Genomic DNA, 27,172 nt, shown 5'->3' with positions numbered 1-27,172 from the left:
TTATACACACACATTGATTATAGATCTGGCCACCCTCTGTGGACTTGTTGCCACTGGATGCCACCAATCCCTGCTTTTTTCTGATAACTATCCCTACTCATTAGACTGTAAGTGTAAATAAATCAATAAAACATTCTAGAATCCACTAAAATTGATTTAGTATCTCTAAAAGTGATTTCCTTATCAGGCACTTTGGGGATAGCAAAATAGTTTCCCATCAAATAACAAACAATAGCATTATAATTTGGAGTTTTGTTAACCGACAACAAAGGTAACATTGTTGTTTTTAAAGTGCTTAGGCTATCATTGTACAGTTGACAACAAAATATCATGTTCTGTGTTATGGCTCAATGATTCAACCAAAATTCATCCATTTCCCTCTAGGTCTTTAAACATATTAAATAAACAAGATGACGCAACAAAATTACCAAATTATCAGTATTATATTCTACAACTGCATGTGGCCAGATTTCTTGTCAAAGCATTTCTATTCAGAGAGGTGCCCATTAAAAATGTTCACACTGCTAATTGAATTATATTTTAATTGATTTACAGTTATTGTGTGACATTCTAAAAATACAAATTATTTATCACAGTTATAATCAGTGCTTCAAATTTTCTCATCAGAGATCACAAGTTGATATTTGTGGTATGCATGCATAAACTGTAGGCTGATGAAAAAAAATACATCAAAAACACATTATAAAAAATGATTAAATTAAAGCCAGTACAGTAAACCACCTGACTTGTCTTACCTCAGCAATTAAAAAAACTTGTACAGTAAAACTACTGAAGTAGTGAATTATTGTCCAATATATTTATTATTATTAAATATGGCATGGCATATGAAATGAATCAAAACATTTATTATTTAAGTGAATTTAGTGTTACTGTAAATGTAATTTTATATAATTTAAAATGTTTTTGTAATAATATTGTTGAATTTTCTTTTATTTGTGCATTGAATATTAAACAAATGACAATCTTTTTTCTTCTAGCCAGCACACAATTATTTCACTTTTGTTCACACGCTCACAAACACATTACCAGTGAGCAGTCCCTTAATAGGATTGCACACTGATGATATTAAAATAAATTCACAATGTTTTGCTATTTAGTTTCATTCTTCTAGTTTTGTTCTTAGTCAAATCGGAATAGAAGGTTGTTGTATTATATGATGACCTTGTGAATTAATCATAAACACTTCCTATCATTGCTAATGAAGGAAATTGTATCAAATGAGCACTGCTTTCACCTGTATGTTTCATCTATCCTTACCAAGCCCTTCACCTACTTTAAAAAAATCATATTTATACAGTCCTTCAACCCAAATTGGTTTCAATAATTACAAAACCTGAAATGTTTCCTTTGTGAGCTGTGACATCATTCCATTGATTTTGTTTATGTTATATTTTTAGTATGAATGATCTCTGTAGATACTTCAAAATGTTCATTATCCCATTGGGACACAAATTTTTGGATGGGACCAATATTTAAACTTGTTTTACTCCAAACTCCAAGGTACTGTACTGTATCGCTACAAATACAAGACATTTAAATGACTAGAGTTATGAAAGAAATTGTAAAGTAGCGCTGCAGTTTAATCATACAACTTAGCTTTTGTATGGTTATAAAAAGCCATTTTTAATTTCCTATAGGGATGAATGAAAAGATTAAATTCATGAGTCATACAATTTATTTAAAATCAATCGTGGGATCCGATCCATAGGAATTCACATTTTGGTTATAAATTTAAAAAAAGATACTGTTATATAAAGCTGTCTTGCCTAAAGTAAATTTTAATAACTCGTATAAATTTATGCTTAAAATTTATCATTTCAGCACGTCCTATAGTCAATAAAATAACAGAATTACGTCTTCATCGAGATGACTTTGAAACGCTTAAAGTCATCGGAAGGGGTGCATTTGGTGAGGTGAGCATCTTATATCTTTTATTTGCATATTTATCTGCCATAATTTTCTATGTAGTTCAGTGAGTATACAGTAGGTTGTACAGGTGTTGATGGTGGGGAAATTACCCATGGCCCCCCTCCCACGATAATGGTTTGGGCTGCTGTACAGTATGAACACACATCACGATACCAATGCTTTGAATTTTAAAAATTGTATGAGCTTTTTTAATTACAATCTTATTGGAATAATTAGGCAAACCTGTGGATATTATAGGCCTAAAAAGGCCAAGTTACACAGACGAGTGGTAAGCAAAAGCCGCGTAGCTTGTCCCACGTAGAATCTGTGTCTATCCTGAGCGTAAACAGCCTGTCCGCTCCGCGTTGTGTGTAAATGGTGTCTATCCTGAGCGTAAACAGCCTGTCCGCTCCGCGTTGTGTTTAAGCCTTGGCTTATTGCGTCCTCCTCACACAATTGTATTTATTAATTTATGTTTACTGTTCTATTGTATTGTATTGTGTGAAACAATAAACTTGAAACTTGAAACTTGTGTGTAAGTGGTGTCTATCCTGAGCGTAAACAGCCTGTCCGCTCTGCGTTTTGTGTAAATGGTGTCTATCCTGAGCGTAAACAGCCTGTCTGCTCCACGTTGTGTGTAAATGGTGTCTATCCTGAGCGTAAACAGCCCGTCCGCTCCGCGTTGTGTGTAAATAGTGTCTATCCTGAGCGTAAACAGCCCGTCCGCTCCGCGTTGTGTGTAAATGGTGTCTATCTTGAGCGTAAACAGCCTGTCCGCTTTGCGTTGTGTGTCACAGAAATAACATTAGATTCTATATTTTTATTAACTGTAAATTGGCCTTTATTGACAATGACAAATATTGCAAAAGCAAACTATAATATATACAGTAATTTTTTGTAAAATGTCAAGTTTATTGAATTTAGAACCAGCACAGTAGATATTGATTTTAAAAAAGTGGTGTTTTCTGTAATATATTATTAGTCATCAGCCATACAGAGTTGTGTTTTTATTGTGCATTGTAAAGTCTACTGGTTGTCAATACATTTGTTTATCCTACTTTTACGATTCATTGAAGCCAGTGAATATTAGTCAGAGTATAGATTTTCTATTATAATATTAGGTATTTGTATTGGAATTCCAGCTATGAAAGCTGACTATTGTTTCTGGCACCATCATTGGATGCTAACTGTTTTTACTAGTAAATTCTTTGATTGGACATCAATAGATTGACTATGTACCAAAACAGGGTATTTAAAATAATTGATTGTCAATGTTTCTGTTGGTAGGATGACCTATTTTACTTATTTAACAAATTAAAAATCAAATCATTTTACCAATTTGCTGTATCAAAAATGATATGGTAATGCATTATGATAACAATGTCTACATTGTATTTTGCTAACGTTGTGCTCCACCACAACACAAGGCCTTATGTTAGCGAGTGCTTGCCAAATAATATCACACTGTATAACTATAACAGTGTTCTATAATATAAGCCTAGTCTATAACCCCAGTGTTCAACTATTCAAAAAATAACATTAATGATTTAAAAACAAATAGTTTATCATCAATGATCTGAATTTATACATTCACAATTATGACTTAACAAATTATTGTTGGTTGTATGTTACATGATATATGAATAATTCAGCGAACATGAATAGAACACACAAGAATACATCTAAACACATATAGTGTTACAATTAGCTCAAGTTAGCATAGCATTAGCCAGGATACTGTTACAATTTCCACTTTACACTATGAGTTTAAGTAGCTTTAAATTTAGTCAAATCGTGCACAATCATATTGATAATTTGACGGAAAAACAGCTTTTGACCACCGTGAATAACTAATAATTCATTGTGTGTATACAGTAGTACAGTTACCCACACCAGAATAACCCTTGGAGATAGTCCTATTTCTAGTGGGACACGCTATGATAGTTTAGCATTAAATTATAAGTCCAGGATTGACTTTACAAAAACATAAGGCCTAATAGTAGGTATCCCAATGAAAAAATTCAGATTAATTTTTTTACATTTTCTTTCAGTTAACCATAAAGAACTTAATGTAATTAGCATTTTGCAATTTAAATGATTGAAATCCGATTACCCGTTCTAAAGTTATGGTTATTTAAAGTGGTAAAAAAATATACGATTTTTTGCCTAAAAATGGTGTTTTTTGCAGTTGAAATTGGAAGCATTTTTAAAAGGTTATAACTTTTACAATAATTAGTTAAAAGTTTTGAATTTTGTTAAACCTATAGATATCACAGAGTTGTACAACTCTATTTTTTTTGGAGCCTCAACGAAACCTATTTTTTAAATTATTGGTCCGCAAAGTGGTAGGAAAGCATTTAACGCCCATTTTTGCTGGAATTCCCTAAAAAATGAAAAAACTGCAATTTTTCAATGATCTGTAACTTTTGAACTACTGTACTAATTCATTTAATTTCCTTTGTACTTGTTAGAATGTAGTGTATATTTCATTAATAAATATATTTTAGATGTGTATATGAAAAAAAAAAATTTGTTTAATGGTGAAATTTAAAATTATAAAAAAAAAAAATGAAAAAGTATGTTAAAAACGGTGTGTACTGTTTCCTTTCTTTTACACTAATTTTCGGTAAGTATAATTATTAGAATATTTTAATATACTTTATATTTATAATTTCAATCATAAATACTATTATATATAACTTTTGAATACGTAAAACAAGATTTTAGGCCCATATGATTATGACACCAAATCTAAGCCGGGCTGCTAAGTAAGATATGCTCTTTTAAAACGCACAATATGGGTCAAAATAAACTCATTTAAAATAATCAATGTTAATTAAAACAATTAATTGTTTACCTGAATAGTATATATAACATTATAAAAATTGTTTTCTTTTCGTATTATTACGTTATTAAATTGAAATACGGAGCTAAAGTTTAGGCCAAGTCACGGCTTACTCGCGATCAGTAGTCGCTCCCGTTAAAGTATTTCGGTCGCGGTTAATGACTTTCGGCCGCCGTATACAGAGTCAAATGTAACGTTGGTAAATTAGCTTAATGAATTTCCTCGGTACATTTTAACCTAACGCATTTGCATTGTATACTTGCATAATAAATCTTCCGCACATTACATCAATTTTAAGTTGTTAAATTAATGTGTAAAACCAGATATTCTACGACGGAATAGGACATGTCAATCTCCGACATCGCTGCTGTCACACATCTCGCGTCCAGCCGGTCGAACTCGAGCGAGGAAAACTAAACAACGTGTTCAAAATATGGAACGTACCATTCGCTGATAGGGTGCATTAACGTATTTAACGGAAAACGCCACAACAAACACGCGCGTATTTTAGAGTACAATATTTTACTCACTACAATATTCACCGGATTATAATGGTTGGATCTTTAAAATTTTGAACGGGATTTACGCCTCATGCACCATTTTAAAATGTAGTTCGCACAATTACCATGCACAATACGTTTGTAAACTATGTTTTATCGATTTCAATGTAGATTTAGCTATAATTTAATACCAAAATCCATAATATTTTTCCATAAACGGTGAATCAAAATTGGATTTTTGTCACAAAAATTGACTTTTCGTTACGAAAAACCTATTTATAGAAGACGATTTTTGTATCAAATTAAAGCTTATTTAAAGCCTGATAACATACAACAAAAATTAATCCGCTAGCTCCAATGGTAATCGTGCGATCGTGTTTTGAAAACTGATGGGGATTTTCCGATGAGGTTTTCAACGCGCGGAAATCGGCTCGACGGGATTTTAGAACCGTTTTAAAATCGCATTTTCTCGGCAACTAATTCATTAATTTTAATCATAAACACACTTATACATAGATTAAAACAAGTACTTTCAAACAATATAAATTTTGTAAGTATTAATTAAGACTGAATACGATTTATTTAACATCAAAGTCATACTACTTTTTCGAATTTCGTCAATATTTCAAAAGTGATACCCCTCTGTGCGCTTTCATTGGGATACCTACTAATAGTGGAATTTACAGGAACAGGAGGAAGGAGTACAGGAACCTTGTTAAACCAGAGATGCAGATGAGTCTGGTTTTAAAATCTAGAGGCTAAATTGCACCATGTGTACCTAATGGTCCCCCTATTTATAGTTAAGTCTTCTTTATGTTGAGAACCACTTCCTGCTAATGCTAAATGTACTGGAGTGTTAGTACTAGTAGTACAGTAGCTGATAAAGTGAAAAAAATGTAGTTATAATTGTATGTATGTTAAATTTGTAAATCTCATAAAAATGATAATATAGTAAAAATGGAATGAATGATTTAAAACCTTGGTTTTTTATTTATATAAAAGAACATCTTTGACGAACAAAATGTGCATCCAATCCCCTCCCACCTCCTAAATGAACAATTTAACAGGAACCAAATGAAAAGTATTCCGTGGTTCAGCTCACATCATTGTGAGTTACCAGCAGTGTAGGCGGCTGATATCAATGCCTACCAGTCACAGTGTAGACAGTACACAATTGTGTGTTGCTACGATTCATTTCATTTTGTTTGGTCCATCACTACTTCATGTCAAGAAGACCCAAATTATTTAATAACTTCATTTCCTTGTTACGTTGTTTTATTTAGACTCTACATTTATTTAGTAGAGTGATCATACTTGATTATTAGTCTATTTTGTGACTAGCTTACCTGTATAAACCATTTATCCTTTGAGGGGAAAACATAACTCGAACACAATTTTAAACATTTTAAAAATTCCCCTCCAAGACAGTGGTATCGTCCATATCTCACCAATACCCCTAATTGTATTATATTGGTTTGTGTAATTTTTACTTTCCATTTCTTTTCAACTTTTCTTTTTTAAACCAATTCTTTCTTTGACAATGGTATTTTCTTTATTATTTATTATACTGTAAACTAATTTTTTTCATAGTTGAATTAAACTATATGCATACATGTGTGTTAATTGATATCATGCATTTTTTTTATCCAGACCATATGTTTTTTTCAGAAAAGGAATGTCATATTGTTGTAGATGAGGAAAAACCTCTCTGAACAATTCAGGGCAATCAGTTTCATTAAAAAAAGCCGTATTTATTAACTGCTGATCAATAGTTTTGGGTTGCATTTTCAGCTTTACCGTTTCAAACGTGGCTATGCTACTATATCATTTAATATGGTATAATTATGTATTCCATTTTATTACTGTACACTTACATTATCAACATCTTAACATGGTACAGAAAAAAAATGTGATTACCGTACTGACGCGGGTATAAGCCCACCCCCCTCGAACATGAAATCACGTCAAGTTTGGGGGGTGGGCTTATACCCGAGGATCCAAAAATGCAGATCATCAAAAACAGCACATGTACACTGTGTATTCCACCATGCGAGCGAGCGCCCTCACGTGTACGACGTTGCCTCTAATTAATACACAAGGTGTAGAGTGTCGGAAAATTAAGCTTATAGTTCGTGTAATTTATCGTAGAATATCTTATTTTAAACATCAATTTAACAAGAATTTATCAAGCAGAAAAGCAAGTATACAATGTTCGTTAAATAGAAATGTACCAAAGAAATTTAATAAGCTTGTTTATGGCAGCCGATCCCAAATAGTGGTTTTCCGTTTTGGCGACTTGTAGCGTCGTGTGTGAAGCGATCTTCGACCGCGATGGAGTGTAAACAAAACAGGACCGCTAGGCCTCATATGGCCTAGCGTATATTAGCCTAGCTTGGTTATTCGGTGTATGGACGTCGCCAAATACAAAATAATGCATTACGACATACACTGTAGATCTTCGAATTAATGGGTGGGCTTATACCCGAGTTCCTCATTTTTCATGAAAATTATTCAAAAGTCGGGGGTGTGCTTATACCCGAGTATGGGCTTATACCCGCGTCAGTACGGTATATTGTATATTTTGTGCCTAGCTTACCTGGATAAACCTACAATATCCCTTTCTCCTCGAAGAGTGAGATATAATTTGAAAGTTGAATTTTACGTTTTGTTTTATGTTACAGGTTGCTGTGGTCAGGCAGAAGGAAACACAAAAAGTTTATGCCATGAAACTCCTCAACAAATGGGAAATGTTAAAACGAGCCGAGGTAAATATGTTTTACCTTTTGAGTCCATGATATGCGTCTAAATATTTTAATAACCAAAATGAATCATATTGCATCATATTTTATACATTGTTGCTAGAATTATCATTAGTGATTTATTATTGACCTTAATAACTAGCAAAAGTACTAATAATCATCTACTTAAGGAGTCTTAGCAAAATTATTAATACTCATCGACATAGGGATTTACAGTACAGTAACAGTTGCCTAGTTAAACCATCAAAGAATGAATCTAATGTTCAATTCATCATACCATACATTGAATCTGCTTTTGAATTATTTAATTCAATTTACTATACTTTTTACGGTAGATTAATGGCAGAATATTGTTACCGCAGTTTGTATTTTTATCATACAGTACTCATGCCAGAATTAAATAAATACCCGTATTATTATTAACCCCTATATCAACACCCTATTAAGTATTATGAAATTACATTATTTTACTCTGGAATTATTTCACTAGATAGTTCTGATTTTTGTTCATCATATAACAATTGTGGTTTGCATACATAGATACAAAGACAATACCCTTTGTACACCGATCAATCATGTATTGATCTTTACTGATAAAACTATTTTTAAAATTCAAAGTCTAAGTTTCTCAGTTTGTTGGCTCTTCATATGTAATTTGCAGTAATCTTAACATAGACTTTCCTAATGTTTGTTATAAATGATAAATTAGCCCCAATTTCAGGCCAAATATCATAGTATAATAAAAAAAAAATGTACATAAAGATTTTTTATTAATTTATCGATTGGAAATGAATTGAATGAATATTATTATTGCAGAAAGAGATAAATATTTATTAAAGATGTATTGTCCTGCTGAAAAAGTAATTCCTAAATTTTCTACAGAAGTGATTAACTTTATCAAAATTACAAAATAACCTAATTTAGTTAATCTTCATTTTTCATGTTTTTGGGGGGACAATACATCTTTAATAGAAGTAAGCACATCATTTTTTTATATGATATAAATGATCGCTAATTTTAGACCTTCATCTCATGTGCAATACTAAACGTCATTCACCACTGACAATCTCAGCTAGAGATTGGCTTCTTGGTGAGTTATGACCTGAATAAATTATGGGATGTACTGAGAGACAAATCAAACAAGAGCAACACAGCTTAGAATTCATCCACCTAGAAGTTAGGAAAAAATTTAACAATATTAAATTAAGTAAATTTCCACAGTTTGTACGAGTTGAGGTTTATTAGTATATGTATGTATTTGAGTAGGCCTAGTAAGATATTATGGTAATCTCTATGGGTGGAAAATGTTATATTCATCCTCAATACAATAAGTTATGAAAAAAAACATTAAATTATTTTCTACAGTTAGTACAATATGAGTAAAAGTGTGTTCCTTGTTTTATGTATGTAGTGTGTGTATGTTAGTATTGATTAGGCCTAATAAGAAATAACAGTTAATAGCTATAAGGGCCATTTAAATGTATCTGCCATTTAAATGTATCTGTATGAGAAATCATTCTTCATGTCTATAAGAACTATTTTATTTTTGTGAGGTATTTCATGTACATTTCACAATTAACATAATTATCAAATACATTTTCTTCCAGAAATGTTCGTCAGAATTTTATTTAGGTAACATTTGTTTTGTCATTTTGGCAAAAAAATTAAAGCTCATAAGATAAGAATATTAATTTTTTTGAATTATTTTTAGGTGAATTATTACATTTTGTTTATAAAAAATATTTTTGTAATTTAAATTAAAATTAGATTAGAAAATTAAGGCAAAGATTTTTTTTTAAATAAAAATTTGATTTCATACTTTCAAACTAATTCAAACATATTGATTGTACTTCCAAATCCAAGGTGAAGTATAAAATAATAGTTATTAGTGCTAAGGCTTGGTTCCCACAAGGACGCAATGCAATGATGTACAGTTTAAACGCAAAATGCAAGCAATTTTACCAAATTTACAATGGTAATTTAATCGCATGTTAATTGCATTGATCTTAACGTTATTTTGTTGCGTCCTAGTTGAAACCAATCTTGAAAAACTGCACTATAATAATCAGTTACAAAAAATGATGGACAACACGCAATTATGATGGATGTCAGCTTTTAAAATTGTATAATGTCTGGTTTCTGATGATGTTTATTTATACACGCATTAACAGCTAATTCCTCGCAGAAAAATAGCCCTACAAATAACATACTCTTATAAAATACCAAAGATGTGTAGTAACGCCACCATTTATTTTTTCTAAGCAAAACAAGCCCTAAACATAACAAGCATAGACGACCAAAGATATGTACAAATATTAATAAAGTCTTGCCAAATTTCAACTTAAAATATGCACTGTAGTTATAACTGTACATGCAGCTTGGACTTCAATCAACAACGTGCTGGCTTGGTTCAAATACCATCTGCCTTTTGCAGACGAGTTTAATTACAACTGAACAGAGCATTAACATGTTTAATTGCTAGCCTTTCCCTTTACATTGTCTCTATTTCTTGACACCAATAATAAACCGAGTGTTTCAGTATTATTTCATTTAAAACAAAACGCAATCGAATGAACGCTGCATATTAAATCATTGAAGTGGAAACAAAATTAATATTCTCCTTCATAGTTAAATGTTATAAGAATAATATTTAAGTGCTACTAGGCCAAGTGATAATAATTTATACACATACTAAAGTACTGTATGAGAGTTGACTCATTTCCTACAGTACTGAAAAAGATTCATTCAGATTATATATTAATATGATATTATTGTAGTACTATTCTTCTAGTAAAATAAATTTAAAATGAAATAGTAGATAAGTGGGATTATAACATTCTTAAGATCTGAATCAATTTTGCAACTCATCAAACTTTGTTGCGACACATTTTTTTGACTTGTGGCCCATATGTTGATTTACTAATATTAAATTATAATAAAATTATAGTAATTTTAATAAATTATAATAAAATTATAGCAATTTTTTTATTGAACAAAAGTGATGGCGTCTGTTATTGGAGTAAATAATTAAATTTTAGTTTTTACCTTCTTTGTTATAAAATATTCTTCTTTTTTTTTGGCCAAAATCTTTTTTTTTATTATGGACTATTTGAATAAACATGACTAACTTTCAATTTAATAACATTATAATGTTCATTTTTGCCAGACGGCCTGCTTTATTGAAGAACGTGATGTTCTTGTGTATGGAGACAGTCGCTGGCTGACAAATCTACATTTCGCATTTCAAGATACAGATTATCTAGTAAGTATGACTTGGCTATATTTTAGAAATTGGGGGAATCCCCGTCCCTACAATGGACAATACCATTGTCAAGTGGGGTGCATCAAGTGTATTCAATTGTGTAGAATCAAAGGAGCTAGAATCATTTAAAAAAAATGATATTTATATACAATATATATTTCAACATTATTACTCTGTGTGCAGTTTATCTCTTTCCATTAAAATGCATACATTGGTCTTATTTTAATATTATAAGCCTACAAACTTTAATTTCAAAGAGGGTGGGGCCTGTACTAAGTACTAATACGACCGTGATCTTGATGATAGACATAGAAGATTCAGTAAGACATTAGTAGTAGACAATTGTAAGCTAGATAAATTAAATTAGTATGTTAATGGTAATGTACATACACATGCGGTAGGTGAGTGGACAACGTGGTGAGTCATACTAAATGATTCATTTTATAACATTAGTCTGTTACTTTACTCTAAAGAATGTGAACAGAACAATGTTGACTCATAAATATACAAACTTGACATTTGTATGTAGCTATGTTTTTGACCCTTGACCCCAATCTTGGCTCAGTTTGAAGTTTAATCATTTTTTCGACATTTCCTTGAAACCTTCTAAAAGAAAAAAAAAAGAAATATTCTCTATGTAAAAATATGTTGTGGATGTGAAAATCAATTTGGTCCTATATTAAGTACCCGCGTATGTTCTTGTTGATCGGCTTCTCGATTTTTTTTCTCCTGTAGGCAATAGCGTCTACGCTAAATTTTGATATCTTGTGCTAACTTATTTCATCGTTAAGTCCCCTGACGTTGAATGTACTTATATTAAAAATCTGTTGATCTTAAACATTTGGTCGTTCATATTGTTAAAACATCCAAGATATAAGCTAAAACACACGTCACAATATCCCATCAACGTTTTAGTCCATTTTGAAAATGTTGAACTTTTTTTCTTTCCAGTATTTGGTTATGGACTATTACAGTGGCGGTGACCTTCTGACCTTACTGAGCAAGCACGAGGATCGTTTACCAGAGTCTATGGCGCAGTTTTACATTGCAGAGATGGTACTCGCAATCAACTCTGTACATGAAATGGGTTACGTGCACAGGGACATCAAGCCGGACAACATACTCGTTGACCAATATGGACATATTCGACTTGGGGACTTTGGTTCCTGTTTGAAGATGCTGGAAGATGGGGCGGTAAGTCAATGTTTTTAAAGCTCAGGTACAGGCATGAATTTTAAATATAATATCTGGTTAATTACCGTACTGACGCGGGTATAAGCCCACCCCCCTCGAACATGAAATCACGTCAAGTTTGGGGGGTGGGCTTATACCCGAGGATCCAAAAATGCAGATCGTCAAAAACAGCACATGTACACTGTGTATTCCACCATGCGAGCGAGCGCCCTCACGTGTACGACGTTGCCTCTAAATACACGAGGTGTAGAGTGTCGGAAAATTAAGTTTATAGTTCGTGTAATTTATCGTAGAATATCTTATTTTAAACATCAATTTAACAAGAATTTATCAAGCAGAAAAGCAAGTATACAATGTTCGTTAAATAGAAATGTACCAAAGAAATTTAATAAGCTTGTTTATGGCAGCCGATACCAAATAGTGGTTTTCCGTTTTGGCGACTTGTAGCGTCGTGTGTGAAGCGATCTTCGACCGCGATGGAGTGTAAACAAAACAGGACCGCTAGGCCTCATATGGCCTAGCGTATATTAGCCTAGCTTGGTTATGATCAAAGGTAGGTGTATTCGGTGTATGGACGTCGCCAAATACAAAATAATGTATTACGACACACACTGTAGATCTTCGAATTAATGGGTGGGCTTATACCCGAGTGCCTCATTTTTCATGAAAATTAGTCAAAAGTCGGGGGTGGGCTTATACCCGAGTATGGGCTTATACCCGCGTCAGTACGGTATACATAAATCAAATATTTGTAATAGAAATCTAGACGAAAAAACATGAATTCCCTTAATATGGTCAAATACAAAATTTGGCAAAATTCTGCCATAAAAACCAGGAAGACTTTTTTTCAGTAGTTAGGTAGTTTAACCTAATGTACAGTAATAACATGTCTGGTGACTCCCTAGAAGGTGAAAAAAGATTGTGGATATACGGTGGATAATTTTTGCTATAGCATGAAAATAAAAATCTGAAGTTGATTAAAAAAAATAAAAAATACCAGAAATGTAAAATTCAAGTTATATTACCTATATTTAGTCATCTGATAACATTTTTTACCACACTGTTTATTTTTCATAGCTTTTTAAAATTCCTCTTTATTTACAAAATTTGTGTACAAAAGAATAGAGATTTTACTGTGTAATTTGAACTATCCCCCACTGATAAGAAAGTGCTTATTTTCAACAAGCTCGTGTAACACAAATAAAATCCCAAAAATTATGAAACATAGGGGAAACTATAGATCGATAATCATTGGAATGTATGATCAATATAAATTTTTTGCCCGCACCTGGCTTTTAATTCATGTTTTTTATACAGTTATCTCATGCAGAAATAGTGATTGACGAAAGTATTAGGGAAATCCTGTTCATTGGTAAAGACATACAAATTCAAATAATTATTGCAAAAATTAAACTTTGACCCAATTTTGACAAAATTAATAAGTAAAAAAAAAGTGCTTTCAGTCAATCCTGGAATGGCCAAATCTAGTTTTTTTATGTGTTTTGTTTAGTGTTTAAAACATAGAATTAAACATAATTATTAAGATACAAGTTAAATTTCTCAAATAAAATACTGCATGCGAATAGAGACCAGAATGAGTTTAAAAATAAACTTGAAGGCATTAGTTTAATAGATGGAGCCTTTGTTTGATTTTGGGCCCCGCCAAGGAATCAAATGTCTTTGCCTATAAATTAAATAAACTAAGTAAAATGTCTACGATTCATCCAGATGTATTATTATAATATCTCTATAAATACATTAGTTTATTTTCCCTTCCTTTTTACTGTCTTAGGCTCAACTACCCTGGGCCACTAGCTTCATCCAGGCCTATACTGAACTACCATCATTTTGTTATCAACAATGCCCCTATTGTTTGTGTGTGTTCCTATTGTTTGTGTGTGTTTTGTGCTTTTACTTATCCTGCAATTTACTTCCCTGGAAGCATTCTGTCAGGAAGCTTATGCTATATTTTAACAATGGTGTTTATTCATAATCTGGGATGTACTGTTTTTAAAAACAAAAGAATAAAAGAACCACCTAATTTGACCTGATCTTTTTAAAATGCATTGATTGGTCTATCAATAAAATTGATGGGTGTTTATTTCAACTTTAGAACTATATATCCTGTAGTTTGATGTTAAACAAATTAGTATTGGAAAATTGTCAACTGAAATATCATGGATGAGGATGGTGTATCTGTAGAAAGTTTACGGGAAGAAAATGTACTTTTGTGATATTTATGTCATCTTATTATATAATCAACACGATTGCAAACCAGAAGCTTTCCCAATTGTTTTACACAGTAGCATTAAAAAACACTTTCAGAATGTTGCCAGGATTTTTTGAAAAATAAATATATTGGGAGAGTTGATTGTACATTACTACATAAAGCTCTGTTTACACTATCACATTTTATGTGACAACAGAATGTAATGTGCCCATATATGGACATGATTATGTTATATCACTACCATATTTAGGCACATCACACTCTTTTTATCAAATTAGTGTAGATAGAGCTTTACCACTTAATTATGTGGATTTACCTTTGTGTAAAAGTTTGTTTGTAAATTATTAGTTATCATTTCTTTTGATTTCTTCTTGTAGGTACAATCATCAGTTGCCGTGGGAACTCCCGACTATATTTCACCAGAAATTCTCAGGGTAAAGATTTCATTTTTTCTCATAAATTTGTAGCCTCTGTACATTCATAATTTAATTTTTGTTTCCAGTATTATAAATTATTCATTCAAGGAACCGATACTTAATAATTAGCATTCTAACAGTACCTGCAGTATATAAGTAGTGCTTACTGTATTTATATAGTGGAAAATATATATTAAATTTAAATATTTAATAGTAAATTTAGAAACAGAAACATAATTTACATCTTCATAAAAGTGTTGTTATATAGTTGGTGTATAATTAATTAATCTTAGTGAAACAATAAAAAAATTATTAATTTTTTTAAAACAATTTGAACCACAATAATAAACATAGTATTAATAATACATTGTAGAAATTAAAAACTTTAATAGACTTTTTGAATGATAGAGGACAAATGAATGTGATGTGACATTAATATTGTTGAGTCTATTTCGTGCCAGCTTACCTGGATAAACCGACATTGGCCTATTCTCTCCGAGAAGAGAGCTACAACTCAAATATATAAAAAAATTAAAACACCCCTGTCCGATAATGGTAACAATACCACTTTTGGTTTGTGTAGTTAGGCTGTGAGACACAGATTATTCCCAAACATTGACATTTGTATCTTAGTTATAACTATTTAGCATTGATTGTTCCTAATCTTAGACATATATTCAATATATTAAAAAAGATTTTATAATTTGTCATAACTTTTTATTTCTGTCAATAGTAAGACTTTATTTATTTATTGTCACGTTTTTCAGAAAGAATTATTGGCTAGTGAAATCGCCTGTGGTACAGTACGTTACATTTGTGTAATGTTAGTCACTGTAACGTTGGTGTTTTACTTGCAGTTTCTGAATTCTAACTCAATGATTTTTAACAATACATTTATAATCATATCCATTATAATTAAAGGTTTATATACATGAATGTGTGTTATAAAATATTGTTATTTTGCACATATTATGTAGTGATGTTTACAATCTAAAATCTAACTTCAAGTGATTTTATGATTAATAGTCTGAATGTTTTTGGTTTTGTTATATATACAAGATTTGCTTGTTAATAATATATTTAATCAAAATTGCATTACTGTGCCTTGCTTCTGAAACCAAACAAGAACTACTGTAGGTTTAATACCAAACGGACAGCATACTTTTCAATTGAAAGCCAGGCTACAAACTCGGTGTCTCTTCCCAAAAACATGGCTTCAAAAAGAAAAATCTGTAATTTTAAGCATAATAAATTGTTTGTAAATGCTAAAAATGATAATAATTATTAATTATTTTCTACTTCATGAATTCTTCATAATAGTTAATAATAAAAATGTTTTTTGTTTTTTCGCTTTTGTAGGCAATGGAAGATGGTAGGGGGCGATATGGTGCCGAATGTGATTGGTGGTCATTAGGAGTTTGCATGTATGAAATGCTGTTTGGTGAAACGCCATTTTATGCCGAGTCATTGGTAGAAACGTACGGAAAAATCATGAACCATAAGGTATATATCTTGGTATCTTTATTTCAACTGAAGAAAAAAAATATCGGCAAGTTAAAATCTGTAGCACTGAGCAGCCAAAAAAGTTGGATTGGGGCCTTTACATTAATTACAAACCAATTTTGAAAAAAAAAATATGTATTTAAAAACAGCAAATTTTATTTAAATTAAATTTATTTAAACATCACATTTGTTTATTAATTATCATTTGATTATATATCCATTCAAATATGAAATGAACCCCACCTAAAATAAGTCAACTATCTTGTATCTAGAGATCCATTAACCGCCCATAGTACATTGTTTTCTTGGCTAGACAGTCAAATCAATAATCACTGCTATTCCTGTTCCTCGCCTCATTATGGCACTCCTTATTAAATTAATCTACTCAGTGTGTTAAGTACACGGCTGCGTAAATTCATTAAGTGTACTTATTGTTTTGTCATAAGAGACAATTCCTTAATAGCGCCACTGGAATAGTTATTCATAGATTTTACTTTCCATTTTACTAGTCTAAGAAAATTGACCAGAACAAATTATGATTTATGATGACTATGGTTTAAAATACCAATTCAAGGAAAGACACAAAATACAGTTAAAAGCAATGACTCCAAATTACATGGGAGTTATCGTACCCATAAGATATGATTTGTGTATTTTGTTATCATGTCATGTTATAAATAAGTAATCTTTGTGTTGAGAACTGATATTCAGTAATTACTAGCCCATAGTGAGAGTAGATTAGTTAGCCAGTACAAACATACTGTTGGCCTACAATGATTAATTTTATCATTAAAGAAGAAGGGAACATACAAATTAAATTCATTTAAATTTTTTTAGAATCAATTTGACTTCCCGCCTGAAGAAGCCGAAGTATCGGAGAATGCGAAGGATCTTATACGTAGGCTAATATGTGACGGAGAGAGTCGACTGGGAAGAAACGGATTAGAAGATTTTAAAAACCACTCATTTTTTGAAAATATTGACTGGGAGAATATCAGAAACAGTATGTCTATAATTATATAATTACTATCTATTATATAATTAATTAGTGTAAATAAAAAAGATTTATATATAAATATTTCTATTTTATTCTTTTGTGTTTACTTAAAGACCGAGCAGAAAACAGCGTAAGTAGTCCAAGTAGAATCTGTATCTACCGTGAGCGGATGCAACTGCTCCGCATTTTGTGTAAATGGTCAAAAGAAATAATATAGATTCTAGTTTTTTGTTTTCCAATTACTGCTACCGCTTATCAGTGTAAATTGGCCTTAAGTCTATTATATATATTAGATTTTCTAACTTTGTTTTTTTTTTATACCAGAATAAATTTGTAAAAATATATTTGTATAAGCATGTACATTTTATTTTTTTTTCAGTGACTCCTCCCTACATTCCTGATGTGAAAAGTCCAACAGACACGTCAAACTTTGACGTTGATGAATCAGATCTGAAAAATTCTGAAGCCATGCCGCCAAACACACATGCAGCCTTCAGTGGTAACCATCTGCCTTTTGTTGGCTTCACATTCACAAGAAATAGGTAAGCAAAGAAACATTAATTTAATGTAGAATGGATTAAATACAGAGATTCTACATTTTTGTGGTTTCAATAATAAGTGTAAGAAATCTACCTGATTCTTGGTACTGTATCCCCACATAGGACAATACTTTCTGTAATATGGTATCACATGGGTTCACAATGTCATAAACCATAACTTAACCCATAACCTAACCTTGCATGATACAGGCACCACATATGCTGTAGTATGGAATGATATGTGGAGATACAGCACTTTTATCATAATACACTGGGCCCTCTGGGAGAACAGTCTTAGACTGAAGAGGCAACCCAGTATAAAGAATAAATAAATAAAGCACTAAGAATCGAGTATTAACAAATCAATATTTAAAACTATCATCATGAAATAGCCTAATTACGATGTATAATACTGAAAGACCTGTTAGTGTTATATTTTTAATGAATAAGAGTATCCTTCTGTAGCTTTTGAAAATTTAAGTTAAGTTAATTGAGTTGTAAATTGAGTTGTTAATGATGCCATTATTTCTTTTAATTAGTAATTTATCTGACCTGGGGTCATTAGCGAACGCAAAGGGCATTGAAATCAAAACAGATGGAGTGGTTGACAGTATTACGATTGAGGGATATGAGAGGCGGATTAAACGGTTAGAAGCGGAGAAATCTGAACTTAACCGACGATTAACAGGTAACTATAGACACGGTTATCCAATATTACAGTTGAGCTCATAGAGTCTACAGACAACATTTGTTAAGTGGATGGCTTTCCACAGCAATAATGACTTCCATTTCCAGCTTCTGTTGACATTTCTTCTAATGTTTGTTCGGATGAAGTGAGAGGTCTTTCCCGCTTGGTTTCAAAATGACTTGCGTTATAACTATTTTACCCACTTTGATTTTCTAGAATCGTCAACTCTCCTGCAAGATGCTAATATAACTGGACAAGGATCTGTTACCACGGATACTGCTGAATCAAAACGACTCAAATCAGAAATATTGATTTTAAAGAAGCAAGCTGCAGGTAAACACATTTTATTTAAATTAAAAGATTACAAGACCTGCCATGGGTGACTCGAGAATATGATTTAATTTCAGTAGCAATTGTGAAACTTTTTTTTAATATTTGCTTATTTTGGATTTCCTAAGTATGTATAATCCCAACCAAAATTAATTATTCAGTTTTATTTTTAATAATTTTGTATGAAAATTTTTTTTTTTTTATAGATTCTACAGATGAAAAAAGTCATATGGAAAGGAATTTAAAAGAAGCTCTAAGTATTAGGAAAGATTTAGAAAGTGTGGAAGAAGAAAGGTTACTAAAAATTAAATTTATTGAAAAGTCTAATAGGTAAGTGTACAATAAACCATTATTTATCTTTTTTATCTTTAGCTCTGTCTACACTATCAAACTTTATGTGACAAAAAAAATGTGATGTGCCCTTATATGGACATGATGATGTCATATAACTACCGTATTTAAGCATATCACTACCATATTTGGGTACATCACACTTTTGTTGTCAAACTAGTTTGATAGTGTAGACAGAGCTCTGAAAGTTGTTCAGTTTTAGGAGAGTTGATTGTGCATGTATTTGTTTATTTGGTCTTGTTTTGTAACTTCTAATTCTTTATTATATTTTTTATCACATATTTATAATTATAATGTATGTATAATGTTTGAAATGGGGGTCAGTCTTAAAGTTCTTTAACGTATTTGACCCCCATCCACACTCATGTTTCTTTTAATCTAATTTGTAATTAATCTATGTTTTATTTGAATGTACAACTGTATTATTTGATGTGTGTGGAAATTTAATAAAACAAAACAAAAAAACGATGTAGAACTTTTAAAAATCGTTTGAATACAGGTTATTGAAGTCTGAGAAGCAGGAGTTAACAAAAGAATTAGAAGATGTTAATGAACGGTTGAGGATACAAAATAAGGAATTAAAAGACGCCCAGTCACAACGAAAATTAGCAATGCAAGAATTCTCAGAAATCAATGACAGGCAAGTGTCAAAAAAATAATTAAATCAGTACCTAGTATCATTTTTATTTTTAAATACAAGTTCCAAGAATGATATGTTTGAGTATGTTTATACTATCTGTATACAATTCTTTATGGTAAACAATTCATAAATAAATTTTGACTTGTTGTTAACAAATCTTTTAGTCACTGTTAGACATACTTACGTATTTATTAATGGTTTATCGTAAAGAATTGTATACAGATAGTTAACATAAAACCAGATGAAAACATTTTTCGAAGATATGTTTATAATAGTGAAAGTTTATTTCACTTTAGGTTGTCAGATCTTCGTTCGCAAAAACAAAAAATTTCACGTTTACTGCGTGACAAGGAGGAAGAGCTGGATGCCAGCAGTCAGAAAACGGAGAAATTGCGCCTTGATTGTCGCAAAGCAGACAAGAAAAGGCGTGAGGTACGTATTATTTTATTTATTTTAATTTTCTGTTTTCATTAAACATCTGCATATATGTATTGCTTTAATTTTCCAAAAATGTAAACGAAAAGTAGATTTTAAAAACTAAAAATTAAAATATTTATAAAACTAAAATATTTAAAAAACTTTTTTCAGCTTGAAGCTCAAGTTGAAGAAATGCAGACAGAATTAACAAAAGAAAAGAAACTTAAAAACCAGAGCAATATTTACGCTAGTCAATTGGAGGATGAAATTCGCCAGTATAAGGTAATAATTATTCAGTTTCTCTATTCTGTGTGAAATAATATTTTACAATAGATTGGATTGGAATAGAAGGTAAAATGCTCATAAAGTGTGGTTCCCACTAGTGCTGTATTGCATAATCACAAGTGGAAACCGGTGACGCAACAGTGCTGCAAACATTGCAGGTTTGATTTCACGCAGATGGGGGTACAATTTATTCAAAGGGTATTTTCTTGCATTGTGTCGCTAGTGGGAACCAAGCTTTAACAAATTCTTAAATCCAGTAGTAAAAATAAACGACAAAATGTTAATGAACTCCTCCTTCCAGATGTACTGTACACTAAAGCCGCGATCGCTCTGAAATTAATTTGGTCAAATTAACCGTGTTGCCGCCTAAAGTGACGAAAACAATTTCAATTCGAACACTGTCTACAATTCCCACAGTGTTAAATTAACCAGTCCAATAGTTACTTTTACCGACCACTGCCTGCCCAGTAAATCCCATAGTCTTTGTAAAACTAATCACGCAGCTGAAAACCCCAATCAGAACGTGCATGTCACGTTAACAAATGTGAGTCAATCGTTTTTAACATCCTGGTTATATTTTGATAAAATTATGGTAAAACCAAATGCGTGAAAACATCTAAATGCGAATGATCTTCTGATTACATCGGGTTAAGCTGCCTTAGTTAATTTATATTTTACCTAAGTAGTTTTTATACTATTTTTCAAGTCTAGTGCGAACAAGGCTTTATTTAAGTTATGTGATTGCTGTAAAATATTGTATTATATTCATATATTATGTAGCAAAGTGGCAGCATCAGAGGAGTAGATGCTGTACAACATCAACAAGAAACTGAGGATTTAAAGGCTGAACTTGAAAGAGTGAAAGTATCACATGAAGATTTTATGTCAGAAGAAAGGACAAGGCACGCAAAAGAGGAGAAGGTATGTCACCATCTTAAACTCTGTAACCATCTAAAACTACTACAATATCAAACTTTTTGTGACCAAAAAAATGTGATGTACCCATATATAAACATGATGATGCCATATCACTACAATATTTGAGAACGCCTCTTTTTTTTGGCAAATTAGTTTGAAAGTGTAGACAGAGCTTTACATGCTTGTTAAATTGCACATTCATTTGTGTAGGATGAAATAGTAAATAAAATAATCCACAATTTGTTGGAAGCTTTATATATAGATAATAGAGGTGGTTCTTTTTTACTCTGTCTGTTAAAGATGTTATTAAAATGTTTTTGTTTTCTGTGTAGAATCTCAAAGATCAGATATTGGACAACGAACAACAAATTCAGGCATTAGAAAAAGATGTAGCAACTCTGAAAGAACGAAGCCATCGGTTGGCTCAGGACAATACAGATGTACACGACCACTTAATATTGGACTTAAAACGAAAACATGAACGAGAAAAGTCAATGCTCCAAGAGGAGAATCAGAAACTATCACAAGAAGTTGAACGGGTGATTATTATAATTTTAATTGTCAAAAAATCAAGATATATTGTCCAATTTTTTCAAATTTTTTGATAGTTTTCACTTTGACCAGAAACTGAATCGGAAAAAAAAAATTATTTACCTGAAAAAAATGTAATCTAAAGTTAAATGTTATTGATTTTATTTGTTTAGGTAACGAATCAACAGGAGAAGTTGTTACGAGAACACAAGAACTTGGAAGAGGAAGTAAGAGACATGTCAGACAAGAAAGATTCAATAGCACATTGGGAAGCACAGATAGCTGACATCATTCAATGGTAAGAAAAACTGTTCTTGTTTTAGTCTTATCTTATATTCATTCCTATCAAAAAAAATGAAGGATTGGAACAAATTGTCACAATAGATTTTTTTTAATAATGTCATACTCATCCAACAGCGAGCACAAACTCACCAATTACAGGATTTTATAATATATCGTGCTTATAAACTAAGTCTCATTTGAGGCCTAGGGTGTGGAATTGAAAGAGTTGTGAGTTACAACCCTGGCAGTAGGTTAGGATTGAACCCTAGACCTTGGGATTGGAAGGCAAGCATTTTAACCACCAAGCTACAGCTCCACTTTTATTATCCTAATAAAGATTGGTCCACAAACTTGTTTGTATCGTTCATGGTTGATTTATTATTTTAATATTTAGGGTGAGTGATGAGAAAGATGCAAGAGGATACCTACAGTCACTGGCAACAAAGATGACGGATGAACTACAGGGTTTAAAAGACTCTGGGCCAATGAGAGTAAGTCATTTAGATATTACAAGTGGATTCTATTCAGCCTAGATCTGAAACTGAAAAAAACTGCTGCTCTATTTATAAAAAAAATCCCTAAATTGTACTTATTTATAATTAATCCACTTGTAATTGTACTTACACTGATACACTTTGCACAGATGAAGGTCTAGTATTGCCCAAAAGCTCTGCACATTTTTCTGGCTGTCCATTGAGATCCAGCCACTGATACCCACAGCATTGTTATTTCTTTCATTAAGGACGCAACTTAACAACAAACCACAAAGCCATGGGGAGTCAAGCCACGCATGCATTCCCCCTACTATACAGCAGTGACTGTTTTTATTAATAGAAATTACAAGAAAGTTGATTTATTATTTATAACACTTTATTTTAACATCGCATAGCCTGCATATACTTTTTTTCTTTTCTAGTTAGGCCTAGACTATCTAGGCTAGGCCTAACTAAATGTGAGGTCATGCAGTAGGCAAACACAGCAGCTTTTTAGCTACGATCTAGTACGTATTTAGGGTAATTTTAAGGTCAACCTGGATTTTATGAAACCCATGTTTAAGTACATCTTTCGGTCCAGTACTGTACGTAAAATGAATGTTCTACCGTAGTTGAATATGTATTATACATTATATATTTTTTTTTAAAGGAAAAGGCTTGGCAGACGAGGAGGTCTCAGAAGATGGAAAAGATGGAACTACTCAACCTGCAGTCCAATTTGAGAAGCGAAATAACAGCTAAGAATGGTGTTGTAGAAGAACTGAAGAAAGTTAAATATGCCCATTCGGCTCTCGAACAGTAAGTACAGATCTGCCTTGAACGGCATGACTTCACTATGATCTATGTAAAATCTTGGAACAAGTTGACAGGCTGAGGTTGACTCGTTCAGTTTCACATAATTTAAATTGTACTTAACATATAGAACTAAAGTGTTTACTTTACAACTAATACAGTTTATTTTTTAAAATGAATCGTTTATTTTCAGTAAATCACTGAAAACCGAGCAAGAAAATATAGAGCTTAAGTTACAGCTAGAAGAGTTGAAGGCAAAAGTGGAAGAACTTGAGTCAAAACTCAGAGTGTCTGAGCGTAAGTATATTTGTGTATGTCTACTGTATATAGTTTCAAGACCAGTCCTTTGCATTGTAGCATTTGCTTTTCCAACAATGAGAATGTATAATTGGGTTGTGGTTTTGGGACTGCATTTAACATAGGATGCAGTGGCTGATCCAGGATTTTGAATTGTAGGGGAAGGGCCTAACAATTGTAAATGTAGTTTTAAACATAAATTGTGGGCTGGGCGCGATTTTATTTTTCGTAAATAAGTTGGGAACTCCTTTTGTGAAACATAACCAAACTACATCCTAAATTTAAAGATGTATTGTCCCTTTGACTAATTCCAAAAAAATAAAAAATAAAAGATTTCGAAAAAAGGTGGGTCATTTTGAAGTATCATAATAGTTATTAACTATCACCAAAAATGTAAAAAAAAAAAATAATTTAACTGAAATACAGGCGTTTTTTTGTTTAAAAAATAACTTTGACTTCCAGTCAAAGTTTTTAATCAAAATATATCCCATAATGAAACGCGCTTGTTTGGCTACTCTGTATGCATAATCATAAAACTTCCTCATGATCTGTGTGAAAATACCTTCTTAACCGTGACAAGTTGTAAACAATCCTAATTTAGCATATGCATAATGCGTACTCATGGTTTGAAATCTTTGTTTATTTTCGCTCGTGACGATTTTCCAGATGAAATGTAATCAAACTAATTTACCTGTTAATTACGTAACCTTGTTGTTTTTGGCTCGAATTTTCGACTTAAAGTGAATAACTTTAATATTACTTTGATATGGCCACATTAAATTTAGAATATTTTGACCTTCATTTTTTTGTGTTTCAAGGAACAATACATCTTTAACTAAACTTAACCCTCTTAAATATCTCTCTCTCACTATAAAGTCAAAAGAAGTTGCTCATTGGATTCAAAGCCCATACATCGACATGTAAAGTCCACAGGACTACACAGACGTCTCAGAAAGAAGCATTTACATTAGTGAATTGTAGTTCTTGCGTCGCACCTTATGGATATGACTAATGAATATTTATGTTTATTTTGTGACGTTTCATGAGGGGTCCCCAACTTATTATGAAAAGAAATATCGTGACCTGGGCCCACACACATTTGGGATCTACCTATGGGATGAGTATCCCAAGGACAGTACATGTTATTTGCAAGCGTAGACAATGCTATAGATTGTAGAATGAGAATTTCCATCGTGCTAGTAGATTGATTCAGATTTAGATATGCATGTATTTTAATGTTTGCTTGATGTGTTTCTTTTCTCCTCTTCTTCAAACTTAGACTCTGAGGGCAATCAATTCTTTGATTTCTTGCGAGGCTCTTCGTTTTTCAGTGAAGCCAAATTAGACAATAAGGTAATTTGAAGCTAATTTGTCTATGATGATGGTAATGACCAAATTTTATTTATGGAAGTAAAACAAAATAAAAAAAAACTAATTTGTTGCCTAAAATTGAGTTGTCTGAAAAGTAAATAAATTTACTGCATGCAATTATCTAATGTAGTTTGTGTTTTTAAGACACTTTTATATATTGTGAGGAGATTGCCCGCTATGGAATGTTAATATAGTGTCCATCAATGATTTAGACAAACTCTTCCAATAGGTGTCGTATATATGTTACAACTATCTATTTAGCATTAAATTAAGAATGAATTAAATATATGTATATATTCCAAATAGTGCTACTATGCCGCCATACGTATTAAATATATAGTGCATTGGTTAGGGTAATGTTACCTTATATTTTAATGAATTGTTATGGTACTAAGCCATAATAAACTCTGTATTACTCTTTTTGCATGACTTTCCCAATTTGTATTAATAGATATTAGATGATGTAGATTTCGAACCAATTATGGAGACATCTGAAAATGTTGTGGAGGTGGATAGCGAAGTGAACGTTTCAGTGAGTTCTCATAAATTGTGTAGCCGGCAGTGTCCACTGGCAATTCATTTGGTGTGCCTAATCGGCGATCATCATTGTGTTTACTTTATGAATTTCATAGTGCATTTATTTTATGGTACCGACTCCCGAACCACTTCTTGGTTTATGCCCAAGTACCAAAATATATTTGGTTGAACACCCATATATATTATTTTATTGAAAATTATACCAATATATGAGAGTTTATTATTATTAGAGGGTTAATACACCTGTCATTATGTCCAATCTGTTTTTTCTAACATTCTGATACACCAATATCAATATATCCAATCAGTATGTGAGAAAAACCTAATAGAGCATATTATTTCAACTAGTCAATTTTTTTGTTTTACTATGCAGAAAACAAATATACCATCTCCTCAAGGAAAACAAAATGCTGGACGTCTGGAACCCAAAGCACATACGTTTGAAGTGAAATCATTTCATAGTCCTACTAAGTGTATGCATTGTACCTCGCTTATGTTGGGACAAGATAGGCAGGGATTAGCATGCAATGGTACGTATTCAATCTTAGTTGCCCATTGAGCAAGTTATTTTTAGGTTTTTACTAGCCCATAAGATAAGTAAATATCTAAATCTATAAACTCTGTCTACACCATCAAACTAGTTTGACAAAAAAAGTATGATGTGCCCAAATATGGTAGTGATATGATCAAATATGATATATGATATGATCAAATTATGATATGACTTGTCCATATATGGACACATCACATTGTGATATAAAGTTGGATAGTGTAGAAAAGGCTTTAGTTACTTGATTTAATGATCTTGGAGTGGTCTTCAATGTATGTAAGACTTCTACTGGTCAAGTCCTGTGAATTACAATTTAAAAAAAAAGAAAAAATAGTTAAGATTGCTGGGGACAGACAGACAGACATACTAACCACATTTTGTTTAAAACTAATGTTTTATCTATGTTACTGCAAGGATGACTCTTTGTTTCTGAGCTAATGACGAAATTCATTTTGTCCTCTAAGAAGTTCTGAGCAGTAAAATTATATTTTTGAAAGCACTGAAAAAGAAAGGAA

The 27,172-nt window shown here is 31.8% G+C and overlaps 1 protein-coding gene and 1 non-coding gene across 2 annotated transcripts in view; both read left to right on the top strand.

Moving 5' to 3' along the window:
* Positions 1-27,172, top strand: part of LOC140059801 (serine/threonine-protein kinase MRCK alpha-like) — a 37,556-nt gene that overhangs the window by 1,195 nt on the left and 9,189 nt on the right. The window contains exons 2-24 of the mRNA XM_072105725.1: positions 1,843-1,934; positions 7,956-8,039; positions 11,200-11,295; positions 12,247-12,489; positions 15,097-15,153; positions 16,495-16,638; positions 17,476-17,641; positions 18,015-18,177; positions 18,714-18,862; positions 19,079-19,195; positions 19,399-19,522; positions 20,043-20,183; positions 20,480-20,615; positions 20,772-20,882; positions 21,666-21,806; positions 22,136-22,342; positions 22,508-22,632; positions 23,011-23,107; positions 23,760-23,908; positions 24,096-24,199; positions 25,479-25,552; positions 26,022-26,102; positions 26,481-26,637. Coding sequence (XP_071961826.1) covers positions 1,843-1,934; positions 7,956-8,039; positions 11,200-11,295; positions 12,247-12,489; positions 15,097-15,153; positions 16,495-16,638; positions 17,476-17,641; positions 18,015-18,177; positions 18,714-18,862; positions 19,079-19,195; positions 19,399-19,522; positions 20,043-20,183; positions 20,480-20,615; positions 20,772-20,882; positions 21,666-21,806; positions 22,136-22,342; positions 22,508-22,632; positions 23,011-23,107; positions 23,760-23,908; positions 24,096-24,199; positions 25,479-25,552; positions 26,022-26,102; positions 26,481-26,637 — 2,958 coding nt within the window. The remainder of the gene's footprint in view (positions 1-1,842; positions 1,935-7,955; positions 8,040-11,199; positions 11,296-12,246; positions 12,490-15,096; positions 15,154-16,494; positions 16,639-17,475; positions 17,642-18,014; positions 18,178-18,713; positions 18,863-19,078; positions 19,196-19,398; positions 19,523-20,042; positions 20,184-20,479; positions 20,616-20,771; positions 20,883-21,665; positions 21,807-22,135; positions 22,343-22,507; positions 22,633-23,010; positions 23,108-23,759; positions 23,909-24,095; positions 24,200-25,478; positions 25,553-26,021; positions 26,103-26,480; positions 26,638-27,172) is intronic.
* LOC140061386 (small nucleolar RNA SNORD61) lies at positions 27,067-27,134 on the top strand. Its single transcript, XR_011847435.1, has one exon. It is a non-coding gene; the product is annotated as a small nucleolar RNA SNORD61 (small nucleolar RNA).

The sequence above is a fragment of the Antedon mediterranea genome, chromosome 10 (assembly GCF_964355755.1).
Source record: "Antedon mediterranea chromosome 10, ecAntMedi1.1, whole genome shotgun sequence".
NCBI lineage: Eukaryota > Metazoa > Echinodermata > Crinoidea > Comatulida > Antedonidae > Antedon > Antedon mediterranea.
The sequence above is the reverse complement of the archived record's forward strand: the minus strand, read 5'-3'. Positions and strand labels throughout refer to the sequence as shown.